The following is a 12,988-nucleotide window of genomic DNA, read 5'->3' as shown; positions in this document are numbered from 1 at the left end:
CATAGGACCGTTGCAGCAACGTTAAAAAAAAATCTGAATATTTTTTAAAAAGTAATCTTTACCACCATCACCACCTAGTTACCGTTAGCACCACTCAATTACCCAACAGCCGCTCCCTCAAAATCTAAAATTCCAACCCCGAAGTTGAACACAAGGAGGAAAAAGAAGTACAGAGTTTTTATCCAATTTTCATTCTTTATGGCAACTTTGGCACCTGGAATTCTGTTGAAGCTACTAAATGGGATGGATACAGGGACTAAACCCACCAGCGAGCACCGGAGTTCAGTTTTGCAGGTAACTGACATAGTACCAGCTGATCTCGACGAGAAAAATCTGTGGCCTAAACAAGGATTCTTCATTAAAGTATCAGATTCTTCGCACTCCATCTATGTTAGTCTTCCCTCTGATCAAGATGATTATGTTCTCAGCGACAAAATGCAGCTAGGTCAGTTCATTTACGTTGACAGACTGGAGCCAGGATCTCCTGTTCCTGTTGTCAAAGGGGCAAGACCACTTCCAGGGAGACACCCATTATTAGGAACCCCTGAACCCCTTATGGGTCTTAGAGGAAAGGGAGAGAGAAGTGAACAAAAACCACCATTGCAAAGGAGAGGTTCTTGGGGAACAGGGCAAAATGGGGCAGATGGGGTTTCATCTCCAATGGTTTTAAAGCCAGTTCCTTTGGATTTTAATCAGTGCACACCGATGAAACAGCGGTTGGCTGTAAGTTGTGTGAAATCAGTCTCCCCGGTGGTGAGAGGGAGAATTGGCAAAGATGGAGGCACTAATGGGGTGGTTAGGTGTTCTTTTGCTGGTGGTGGATTGCTGGCTAAGATGGTGGACAACAAGGGAGAGAGCCCTGCATTGCTTAGGAAAAGTTGTGCTGCACCTTCTGCTAATTTCAAGTTTCCAAGAAGCAAGAGTGTCTGTGAACGAGAAGCTAGAATTCCAATTAGCCCCTGCAAATCATCTGTAGGTGCATTTTCCTCTCATTTATTAAGTCTTGAATTACTTTTTTTCAGTTCATCAAGTTACTGATGAGCTTGAAATGGTTGCTTGATAATAAATATAGTAATCAGCTTTTGGAAAGAACCAAAGCTTTTCATTTCCCTATAAATCTTCTGTATAAAAATAAAAATAATAATATAATTGAATGCTGCTGTTTTTGTTTCCGTAGGCTAATAAAAGCTCAACCCCCCCACCGAGTTTAAGAAATGCAAGGGCGGTAGCTTCTCTCGGAATGGGCGGAGAAGCACAAAACTCTTGCAATTTAAAGGTCATCTCAGAAATACAGTGTCAGTATGGTAATGCAGCCTCTGATACCAGTACCGAGCTGGCCATGAATTTACCAGGAAAGTTGAACCTATTAGGCAAGGTGAACTCTGGATTCCTCTAGATGAAATCTTGATTCTCTTTGCTCTCTCTTGTTTGCTAAACCTTTTGTGGCTAACAGGAAGCTGTGCAGCAACGAGAAACGGCTCAGAAGATAGCCCTCCAGGCGCTAAGAGACGCCTCAGCCACTGAAACTTTAGTTCGGCCTCTCAAGTACTAAACCCCTTCTCCTATCCCCTGTATTTGTGCATTTTTTGGCTCCTTTCGGTTTTAATCATGTTATCATGATTTGGAAGTTTGAAATAAAGTTTTGCTAACATCAAAACGATGACTACTTGTGTAGGATGATCTTGAATTTGAGCAGAACAGCGAGACCAGATGCTCCAGCAGGCTGTTTTGACCAGTTTCTGGAGTTCCATCACCAGATTGTGAGAGCAGTTACTGATATAGTGTCCATTCAAGCAGCAACTTCAGCTGCTGAAGTTGGTCAGAGCACAAATATCGAACAGCGTGGAGAAAATTCCTCGATCTTACATGAAATTGTACACAATTCTATGGACCAAAGTGGGAATCCTGTATTAAACTCGTCGAAAAGAAGAACAGCATTGTACAAATCAATTTCTAGCTTCAGTGAAAGAAGTGACCAGACGATGAATTTCGAGAAACTCCAAAGATCAAATGCTAATCAAAAGGCCTTTCAAGAAAGAAAAGGGCCATCAACTCCACAGGGAAAACTGCCACCTAAAGCTATGATTGAGAATGATGAAAACAAGAGACCAACCTCCTCTTGCAGCTTAAGCAATACAATTAGGTTGGGAAAGCAGATTGAAAATGAAGCTGGAAATTGGTTCATGGACTTCCTGGAGAAAGCTTTGGAAACTGGAATGAAGAAATCTAAAGGGACAACAGCAGATGGGGATGCTAAGAAAGTTCCTCAATCTCTACTATTGAAGGTTATAAACTGGGTGGAGGTAGAGCAGTCTGACTGCAATAAGCGGCCAGTTCATCCAAAAGCAGCTCAGATTGCTCGGAAGTTGAGGATCAAGGTGAAGAATCCTTAGATGGGCTACTGTCGAATCTAGATCGTATTGATCATAAAGAATTCAAAAACCTCTCCAGTTGGCATTCCAACTCGTTTTCGTTTTGTATGTGTGTGTATGATATATAGACTGTGTCTGCGCGTGTTCAGATTTTTGGTACATTTTGTTTGGAAGTGATAGTGCATTGATTAAACTTCCACGCATGTATCCAGCTAAAAGCTTTGATTTTGAGGGTTGAGGATGGAGAAATTATCGAACCCCGATCTCTTCAGCCACATAACTCGCATACCATGAAACACAGCAGCAGCAGCAGCATCTTCATCGAACATGAAATAGAGTTCTCACTTCCAAAGGCACATACACAAGCACTTTCAATTCCATTGCTTGTCTTGTCTCGGCTCTGAAATCAGTTGAGTTTCACTAATGTTTCGAGGGAGAGTGATCTAGTAGTAGCATGGTTGTAATATGAACTTTGTTTTCCAGACTCACACAGACAAATCCTTAATGGCAGTGGGCGGGCTTCGATTTAATTGTATCGATTATATCTTCATCGAAAAAAGAAAAAAAAAAAAAAAAAGAGGCCGACTCTGGAAATTTTCACATGCACCACCGTCCGTCACTAATTTGCTGCCATGAATCCAGAATCCGTCAAAATAACGCGGTTAAGATTTTCATTGATTTGTATTGGCTAACAAGGACTAGGGTAGATCATTCTTGAGTAGAATTGTATTGAAGATTAAATAAGAGATATCTTGGCGAGCGTTCACCTTAAAGGAGCAAGCATGTGGAATTAAAGGAGCTTCTCCCATGAATAAGCCCTATCCAGTCAGTTCACTTATTGGTGGACGGTCCATGATGCTGGATGCTGTCTTTGCATTGCTTTGCAAAACTGGGTCAATATCAGGTAATTTAGGAATCTGAGCCAATATATCAATTGTTCGTCGCAGGAGGCGAGCTAAATCCCCATCATCCATTGCACAATCCATCATCATCTCCTTCCAAGTGAGCCCTGCCGCCCAGGCTTCAACCATACCTGAAAATTGGCTATCCAAACAACAGGTTATCTCTACCCCGTGTTTTTCTTGAAGCTTCGAAAGGTTACTTCTCTGCTCATTTAAGATGTTGATAACATTGATTACTGCGGAAGAAGGTTCGTAGATGTAGTTGTTATTTTCCCAGGCACGAACTTTGATCCCTTCAGAAACTACACTTGCGCAGACAGCTGCAAGTTGTCCAGGTTTCAAATCCAAGAGGATTCTACTTCGAAGAACCATTGCAAGCCACAGTTCATTTTCTCCTCGAATCGCAGCTGCAGTTTCACCAAGAGGAAATATTACTTGTGTGTTGATATCCAAGGCCCTGCTTTCATGTACAACATTGCTGATCTTTAAGAATTCTTTCCAACCAGATGGTTCAATTTCCTGCAGCCGTTCGCTCAAACGGTTTGATCTCATCTTGAGGCGTTTAATCTTATCCTCTGTAAAATTCTTCCAGTGTAGGATCCTCTTATATTCTTTGAAGCCTTCAGTACGTGCTATCGTTTTTTTCAAACGTGCAACTTTGTTTCTTTGATCCTTGTAACTTTCTACTGCATCATGGTAAGCTTGTGACATGTGTAACACCTCATCAATCTCAGAGAGACTATTTAAAACAGGCACATTTAAGCTCCACGACCATGTCTCGAGAGATCCTTCCATGTACCATAAACCACCAAGTTCAGATTCAGCAAGCTTTTCCCACTGCTTCTCCTCCCTATCAAGAAGCATCCACATAACTTCATGTGGCAAATCATCCCCTAGAGACAAGGCAACATTAGGAAGGCCTGTCCTATAAACAGTTTTGATCCATTTTTCTGTAAACAGATACCAAGAGTTATCTGAACCAAGAGCTACATGATAGGATGGCTCAACATCTTTATGAGTTTCAACTTCACTTACATTGGACTCAATGGGTGCAACAGTCTGTGCTAATGAATCAATGTCAGAAACCATGTTTTTAAATTTTGAACCATCAAATGAATCAGCATCCCCCAAATAAACAGCAGGCACTGAATGTTCCACTCCTTCAGAATCTTTGTATTTCAAGCACAAAAAGGGTAAACGATCATTTCCTAACTCTTTCAATAAAATTTTCAGGGCATTTAATCTCTTCGTTTCCATCTTTCTGCGTAATTCAGTCCGCAGGCGTTTCTCTTCCCTCAATTGTTCTTGTAAAATTGCAATCTCCTTGTATGCCCCATCAGATAGGATTTTCCTGCTCTTTCTATCTATAGCATCATCACTGGTTTCTGAGGTCAGCATTTCAATCTCTTTCTGTATTTTAGCTAGCTCCTCTTTTGAAGCAAGCATCACATTGCTGCCAATATATGTTCCAAAACTTTTCTCAACTAGTTTCCTAGCTTCTTTCAAAGTTCTCCCTGCCTGGAGAACCTTCATTTCATTTGATTCATTTGATCTACGAGTAATTTTTGCACCAGCAAGAAGATTCAGCACCATCCCATAGGAAGCAGTAAACTGTGATACAAGAGGTTCTAGTCCAGCAAATAGAAGCTTACAGCACTCTTCCGCACCTTCATTGGAAGCCTGAACCAGCACAACATGGCCCCTTTCATCAATGCCTCTACGACCAGCTCGCCCGGCCATTTGAAGAAGCTCGTTTGGGCTTAATGGGATACGTCCACTACTACTCCTCCTGCTGAGAGACGAGATAACAGCTGTCCTAGCAGGCATGTTGATTCCAGCAGCTAGTGTTTCTGTAGCAAAGACAACTTTAATAAGTCCTCTCTGGAACAGTTCCTCAATAAAAGATTTCCATAGAGGGAGACATCCTGCATGATGCGCAGCAACCCCTCTTAGAAGTCCTTTGACAGCAGTCTCCCTGACAGCATCGGGATTCTGAACACTGAACCTCTTCAAAGCCAGTTCAACCTCACTTGCCTCACACTCATCTAAGAGCCTGCAACCTTCAAGGTACTGCACAGCCGCATCACATCCTCTTCGGTTAAAAATAAACCAAATTGCAGGCAGCATATCCCTTGCCTTAAGCTGTGCTAGTGTATCAACAACTTGAGGCACCTGAAAATCATGATTTATTTTAGATGACTAAACTCCTTTTCCATTCTAGAGGACAGGTTATAAGTCAGCTATAACAAACTAGTATACTCAGAAGAAAAGGAAAGAAAAAGAAAAGTGTCAAATTATCAGAGAAACAATGGATAAATTAATTGCCTGTGAACGGCGTATCCTGCTTATATCATTCTTTGAAAGAGGTTCTTCAGACATGTTACCAATACTATCAAAGCCCATGTTGCTTCCCCGTTTTCTTGAATTCCTTCTTCTCGACCCATCATCCTTGTAAGATTTAACTCTTGAAGCAGAAAGTTGTAGATAATTGAGCGACAGCTTCCTGTTCCAAATTAAAAGTCAAAACCAGAAATTAGTATCATTGCATCACAAAGACTTCTTTATATAAATGCAAGAACATTATGCAACCATCATCAACACAACTGCGACAAAAATTGAATTTGGAGTTCAGACGAAGAAAGAATTTTTGTGGGGGGTGACAAGATGAATAAGATGACAGAAGACAGACAAACCTATTCATGTGCTTTCTTTTCTCATCAAGAAGAGGATACAAAGAATGCCTGGTAGAGAAGTGCCAAGTCAATGGAACTGGACGCCTTGATGATGTCACCAGTTCAGTTTCACCATGAACCTAGCAAGTAAATTGAAATAAATATAAATTTACCTTTATCACTGTGAAAAATATTGTTTCCATAGGTCACTAAACAAGACAATACAGAAGCCATGGCTGGCATGACTAATGTGCAGAATTGAGTTCAAGCATGTCACAATTTTTTATCCCATTGAGAAAAGATGCATCCAGAAGTTTTTTCCACGGATAAATGGAAGCATATCATTATTTCAATCCATCTGATAAGGAAGGTATGGTAGAAGTTTTGTGCACTCTTAATTTACACATATCACTCCAATATACCTTAACTTTTTCCATAAACAGGTTTCAAAGTAAAATTAAAGGATAAATCTAGTTCAATAGTAGGACAAGAGTTCAGACATGAAATAAAAAGCATGGCCTTGGTAATGATGCAGCCAGCCCAATAGACAATTACTTCAACAGAGGAATGAAAAGCAGAAGAAACATCCCACAGCCAACAAGAGCAATGTCTAGACATGTAAGCAGTTGTTTTTATTGGAATTATCAAATCAATGGTGAGTTCTTGGGATGACGGGCACATGTCATGTGCAAGTGCATTCATGTATGTGTTCATCTTTTATGTTGCAGGATAAAGCCAATCCATCAGAATGTTAATTGTCCAAAACCAATACAAATGCTTAGGATGCAAATTGATCAAGTAACAAGAAAAATTGCCAGTAATCTCATCCACCATTCATAGTGCATGCACTTCAATTCTTAATTTGTAAACCTAAGAATCTAAAGGAAGCCAAAAAATGCATTGAAGACGTCACTTCTGGTTCCCTAAAGGTAGGAATGTACGAAAACCATTCGGAACTCAATCTGCAGCTACAGGCTTATGCGTCCACATTAACTGCAAAAGACATCTTCCTTAACCAAGACAAAAAATACTACACTCTATTAGCACACCCACAAAATTATTTTAGAATGATAGTCAGTGTGATCCTTCTGCCCAACAATCACAAAATATATTTCACTATTTCTGTGGCCTTGGACTCTGTGAGAAGCAAAGCAGAAAATATAAAATGAAAGAAGGATGATAAAGCGTTGTTTTTAAGGATAGTCGATGCTTTAAATATGATAGAAAAATAAATAAATAAACCAATGTTGGCTAGATCCTTCATCAATATATTTTGGCCAACAATTTTCCACCATTTTTATACTAGGTATCCATAGAAATCGAACATGTCAAAGGCCTCAGCTGGAATGGGAATGGTTCTGATCTATTCCATATCAAGAACAATTTAAATGTATTTTCATTAAAGATCATTGGCAACTAAATAGTTAAGATGAAAGTTTCTGGGAGATGTAAAATTAAAACAAGATATTAAAACTATAAAACTGAACCTCCCAAAGTCAAACTCTGGATGATAAGTAAATTCTGGTTCTGTTAGGTTCTTCAATAAGAGGAAGTGGAACAAGCTTAGCATTTCATTAAATTCCTTAGCAACAGTTCCACAAATAGTTTGTTAAAAGTAGAAGAATGAATAATAAATGGGCCAAATGGAGCATCTTGTTACTGGCAAATAATTATCCTGCAAGCATTACTGTGTAACTGCCATGTCTGTAAGACAGCTCCATACAAGGTAGTAAAGTGGACATTTATAAAGAACTGTACCTCACGAATCCATCCAGACAGCTCATCTGGATTCTTGACTGTTGCTGATAAACATATCAGTTGAACTTCTTTCGGGCAATAAATAATCTGCAAATTTAACAATGTCCATCACACTATGCAATGCGGTGAAATTTTGGTCTGTAAATGAGATACTGAAATATAAATTATACTTACTATCTCCTCCCATACAGTACCACGAGATATATCACTTAGAAAATGAACTTCATCCAAAACAATCACATCAACATGGAAAAGTCCACTACCAGAAGAAACCATCCCAATGCTGCATGACAAGTCCAACCACCATTTATATACTTAATTCAAAAGATAAATTGAAGTAACAAAAGAAGTACATGGGTCATAACTGCATGAGGAAAAGGTTAATAGATTTTCTACTCACAAACCAAATTTCCAGGTAAAAGAAATTCAGGTCTACAAATCATTGCTGACAACTTAATCTGCTTTTAAACTTAAACATCGTGATACTGATGAATTTATCAAAGCTACGCAAGGCGATTATCATCCTTCCAACGTACAGTATAGTTGAAATTGAGGGACCGGGACCGATTTAAAATAAAATCTTGTTTTCTTACTGCAAATGTCAATGCCTCGATATCAATCTGTTACTCCCAGCTGTACTAAATTAAAGTAACATTGTTCCATACACCATCTTTTGGTAGGATCAAAATATTTAACCATTACAGTATAAAACAAAACATACCTTTGATACAACATGTTTCGCAAAATCTCTGTTGTCATAATCAAAACTTGGGCATCTTTATTGATGGCAGAATCTCCTGTGAGAAGACCAACATTCTCATCCCCAAACGTTTCCCTATAAGTGTAGTTTCAGAGAAATAGTACTTGTCAATGAATAAGCAAAACAAAGCAATCTTGTTATTATTTGAAGAAGTGGAAATCACAAACCGAAAATCACGAAATTTCTGGTTGGATAAAGCTTTAAGAGGAGTGGTGTAGAAAATCCTCCTTCCTCTAGCAACAGTAGCAACTGCTGCAGCTTCAGCTATCAATGTCTTTCCACTGCTTGTTGGTGCCGATACCACTACCGATGATCCCTTCAAAAACGCCTCTATCGCCAACCGCTGCCAAAAACAATTTATACATAGCTAATTTTCACCAATTTCATAAAAAAAAATAAAAAAAAAATCAAGAAGAAGAACCTGAAATTTGTCGATGCGGAAATCGTAAATGGAAGCAAGTTCATTAGCGTCAATAATTTCATTTCCAAACTCTTTGACTTCGTTACAGAGCTTTTCAACTCTCTGCCACTTGGATTCCTTGCGCCAATTTGATACGTCACTACTACTCGCATGGACCGATATTTCGGTTTCGGCTTCTTCTTCGAGTGCCTCCGAAATATCGTCGTATTCATCAGCAGCTTCGTCTTCCTCTTCGTCTTCGTCTTCGTCGTCTTCGTACTCTTCTTCTTCGTCGTTTTCAGCATCGGAGAGTTGCGACTCGGCCGGAATGAAAGAGTTTGGGGAGTTGGACAAGGAGAGGAGTCGAAATGAATTGAATGGTCTCGGTTTGGGTTTGGGTTTGGGTTTTTGAAGGCAGTAGAATCCTAGGGTTTGAGGAAGAGGAGGGAACAGGGAGGGGTTGAATTTGGAAATGTATGGAGAGGAAAGGATAGAGAGAGTGTTGTTCATGGCGCGCGGGAGTGGTTTTGTTTGGATACACTGCTCCTCTCTCGCTCGCTCTCTCCACGGTTTATCATTTCCTCCATAGAGTCCAAATTGCAATTTCAAGATTTTTTATTTTATTTTTTTTAATTGGTTTTTAATGTTTCGAATTAAAATTAAAATATGTTCTAAACCAAACTTTATCATATATATATAAAAAACTTCCAGGTTATTGCTTCCTCTTTTAGTAGCTACAAATACTAAGTTTGTTTCTTTAAATTGCTAATCTTAGATTCCTTTTGTTTCATTTGTGGTTTTTTTTTTTATTATTAATATAGATATTTGTCCAGATCAATTTACGGGTACCTCAACTAATTTCACGAACTCTGAAATTAACGATTATATTTATGAATTTAATAATTAAGAGTTGATATCTTAATTTTATTTGTTTGAGTAATTTGAATTTTTTTTTCCATCCAGGCATATAATATTTACTATTTTCTTATTATAAATTTTAAATATTACAATATACTACACCATGCATGGACAATCAACTAATTTTATAGTGAATTGTGATAGTTGATGATGAGATGAGTCGGGAGTGTTTGCTTTTGTGATTATATTTGCATCTTAAAATGTTTTATTTTTAAGTAATTAATGTTTTTTTATGTAATTTTTTATGATTTTAATATATTAATATTAAAAATTAAAAAATATATATTATTTTAATATATATTTTTAATTTAAAAAAATAAAAATAAAAATATTTTACATCACATTATCAAACATCCATGAAATTACCACCTAGGCAACTATTATAATGGTTAGACAAAAACTGCAGTAACAATAATAATGATGATAACATGGTGATTTAAATAAATTTTTTTGTTAAAAATAAAGTATACTTGTATGGTGCGAGATTGCCTCAATAATAATGCTGGTGAGAGAGAGTCGTAATGATATTAACAATGTTAATGATTTTAACAATGGTTATATTAACAAAACACTAAATTATCTGGCTAAATTATTGTGCTCAAGTTATAAAATACTATTAAATATAATCGTGTTTTGTGCTCTTTCTTTTTCTTTTTCATTTTTTCATTTTTTCAAAAACTTAATATTTTTTTATTTTTTTCTATTTTATCATTTAATATTATATTATTGTGATAATTATATTTTATATATATATTGGATTATACACTAGTCTCATGAATTAAAAAAAAAAAATCGATTTCAACCTTTAATATTAAATTTATTGGAAGTGAGGCTTTGTAATTTTTTTTATTTTTTTCTATGAATTTATCTTAATTTCATGACTCAGGCCGCAGACTTCACAAGTTAACTTGAGTTGATTCAAGTTTTTTTTTTTGTTACTTTTTTTTATTTATTTTTTTTATTTCATCCTTCATCACTAAGTTGGTTTAGAATTGGGTTTCGTAATATTTTATTTGCTTTTTATGAGGTTATCTAGATTTCATGACAAGGGTATCGACTTTTTTCATTTTTTTAGGTATATTTTAATTGAATATAATTTTTTTTATCATGCTTCATGATTTTTTTTATTTTTTTTATTGATTTAGATTGCGAGTTTGACAGCCTAACACAAATTAACTCGGTTTATTTTCTGGGTTCACTTTTTAATTGAGTTTTTTTCAACCTCACCCTCCAACAACTCAATTTTATTTTTCTTTTCTTTCCAAACTCGTATTTTAATATTAGATTATTTGAGAATTGTGTTTCATTGTTTCTTCATTTTGCTTTTAGTGGAGTTATCATAGTCATATTAGGTTATTTGAAAATTAGACTTCATTATTATTTTCAATTTGCTTTCATTGGAGTTATCACAGTCTCACATGTTTTTTCACCTTGATTTCAACTTTCAGTATTACATTTGTTGGAATTGGAGTTTCAAGATTTTTTTTTATGAATTTATCTCAATCTCATGATCTATGTTGCAAATATAACAAGATAGCCTAGGCCAATCCATGTTGTTTTTTTATCCATCCTTCAACATTGGGTTAGTTGAAATTTGAGCTTCATTTTTTTTATTTACTTTCTATATGGTTATCTTGGTTTTATGACCTGTGTTGTAGTTTTAATAAATTAACCTGGGTTGACTCATGTAATTTTATTTGTTTTTTTATTTAATATTTTTTTTCAATTATGTCTTCAACATTGGATTAATTAGGAACTTGCTTTCATAATTTTTTGTGATATAATTTCTATAGGGTTGTTATGATCTCATGACTTAGGTAATAGATTTGATAAGTTAACACATGTCGATTCAATATATTATCATCTTAATTTTTTTTCAAAACAAATATAATATAATATATCATTGTATCAATATTTAAAAAAGATATCATCCATTGTACATCATAATTTTATAGTTCATGATTAATTTTTTATTAAAAAATATTAGTAGTGCTTTTATGTTAAAAAAATTAATTTGACCCATCAATACGGTCCAATGATCTAGTTAAGTATAAAGCTAAAACATGTGGGGTTTTCATTGCAGCTATCTTTGCTGTGCACTCTTTCATTAATCATTATGAATTGAAATAATCAATTTTTATAAAAATCCAAATTTGGTCTTTAAACTATGTTTTTGCACAATTGAGCATTTTTAGCCCAAATTTGCATTTGACTATGTGTTTTTCTTGCGGGAAGGGTTGGATTGAAAATAAGAGGACCAGAATGAAAATGGCTTTGAATTTCAAACAAAAAGTTTACTTTAGTCTTCTATTTTTTTTTTATAAGTGATCGGCCCCTTTAGTTTTTAAAAATTAAATTTTCGTATCAAAGTTCATTCCCTTTATTTTTCAATCCTTATTTGTTAGAGGAGAGAGAGAAGCTCGTTGAACTATGACTTAGAAAGAGAAATTCGCCATTTATATCTAACTCGATCATTAAAATGGTTGAAATTGATATTAATGGGTTGTATTCGTTGAGGAGAGTCATATCATAATTATTTTAAGCCTCAATTTTGCCTAAAAAACAGAGAGCTAAGTCAAAGAAGAGAAAATTTTCCTTGTTTGATTTTGTGATTTTAACTGTTTTTTTAGGTTTATTGAGTTGTTAAGTTGGTTTCTACATGTTCTAAGACTTTTTTTGGCTTATAAATGAGTAAAGAAATGGGTTTGGCTGGTTAAAAACTCATAGCTCTGATTTTCTAGCCACCACTATAATGACTGGAATTTGGGCTAGAAGACAAGGCATCATCTGTCTTAGTGAGTGATGCGTGGTTTATATATTTTAAAAGAAATAAATAAAAAAGGTAGATGACAGATCATTTGTCCCATTGAATGAAAAAAAAAATAGGCCTAGGTAGAAGAGCCTTGGCTGTTCCTTTAAGAGGCTTAATGCTCTGGCCATAAGCTAGCATTGCCAGGCTTTTTTGGCCCTTTTTTTTTATTAGATATAGAAAAAAATGAACCTAGTTAGTCTCGTGACTTGGATCACATCACAAATATGACAAGTTCAACCATAACATCCTATAAATTTTTTTAATTTACTTTTAGTATCTTATTTTTTTAAAATGCAATTTCACCCTTTTAATATCAATAATCTATTTTTTAATTAACTTAAAATTAAAAAAAAATATTGTTTCAACCCTTGTTATCAATGATTTGCTTTTGCTA

General features: G+C 35.8%; 2 protein-coding genes across 2 annotated transcripts; one reads left to right on the top strand and one right to left on the bottom strand.

Annotated features, from left to right (window-relative positions):
• LOC118044826 (uncharacterized) lies at nt 1-4,042 on the top strand. The gene is made up of 4 exons (XM_035053317.2): nt 1-972; nt 1,178-1,375; nt 1,454-1,545; nt 1,676-4,042. The coding sequence occupies exons 1-4, from the start codon at nt 199-201 to the stop codon at nt 2,391-2,393; spliced, it is 1,782 nt and encodes a 593-aa protein (XP_034909208.1). The 5' UTR covers nt 1-198; the 3' UTR covers nt 2,394-4,042.
• Nucleotides 3,021-9,453, bottom strand: LOC118044817 (DExH-box ATP-dependent RNA helicase DExH15 chloroplastic). Its single transcript, XM_035053305.2, has 8 exons — nt 8,886-9,453; nt 8,632-8,807; nt 8,426-8,539; nt 7,879-7,987; nt 7,705-7,791; nt 5,968-6,086; nt 5,600-5,777; nt 3,021-5,446 (listed from the first exon to the last, which is right to left on the bottom strand). The coding sequence occupies exons 1-8, from the start codon at nt 9,372-9,374 to the stop codon at nt 3,191-3,193; spliced, it is 3,528 nt and encodes a 1,175-aa protein (XP_034909196.1). The 5' UTR covers nt 9,375-9,453; the 3' UTR covers nt 3,021-3,190.
• Between the last annotated feature and the right edge of the window lie 3,535 nt (nt 9,454-12,988).

The sequence above is a fragment of the Populus alba genome, chromosome 10 (assembly GCF_005239225.2).
Source record: "Populus alba chromosome 10, ASM523922v2, whole genome shotgun sequence".
NCBI lineage: Eukaryota > Viridiplantae > Streptophyta > Magnoliopsida > Malpighiales > Salicaceae > Populus > Populus alba.
Note: the sequence above shows the minus strand (reverse complement) of the source record. Positions and strands in the feature narration are given on the sequence as shown.

Coding starts and splice junctions, on each gene's coding strand:
- LOC118044826 (XM_035053317.2), top strand. CDS start 199: ATGGCAACTTTGGCACCTGGAATTCTGTTGAAGCTACTAAATGGGATG. Junction 1,376..1,453: donor AGTTGAACCTATTAGGCAAG/GTGAACTCTGGA, acceptor TGTGGCTAACAG/GAAGCTGTGCAGCAACGAGA. Junction 1,546..1,675: donor ACTTTAGTTCGGCCTCTCAA/GTACTAAACCCC, acceptor CTACTTGTGTAG/GATGATCTTGAATTTGAGCA.
- LOC118044817 (XM_035053305.2), bottom strand. CDS start 9,374: ATGAACAACACTCTCTCTATCCTTTCCTCTCCATACATTTCCAAATTC. Junction 8,808..8,885: donor TCCGCATCGACAAATTTCAG/GTTCTTCTTCTT, acceptor TGTTTTTGGCAG/CGGTTGGCGATAGAGGCGTT. Junction 7,988..8,425: donor CGAAACATGTTGTATCAAAG/GTATGTTTTGTT, acceptor CTTGTCATGCAG/CATTGGGATGGTTTCTTCTG.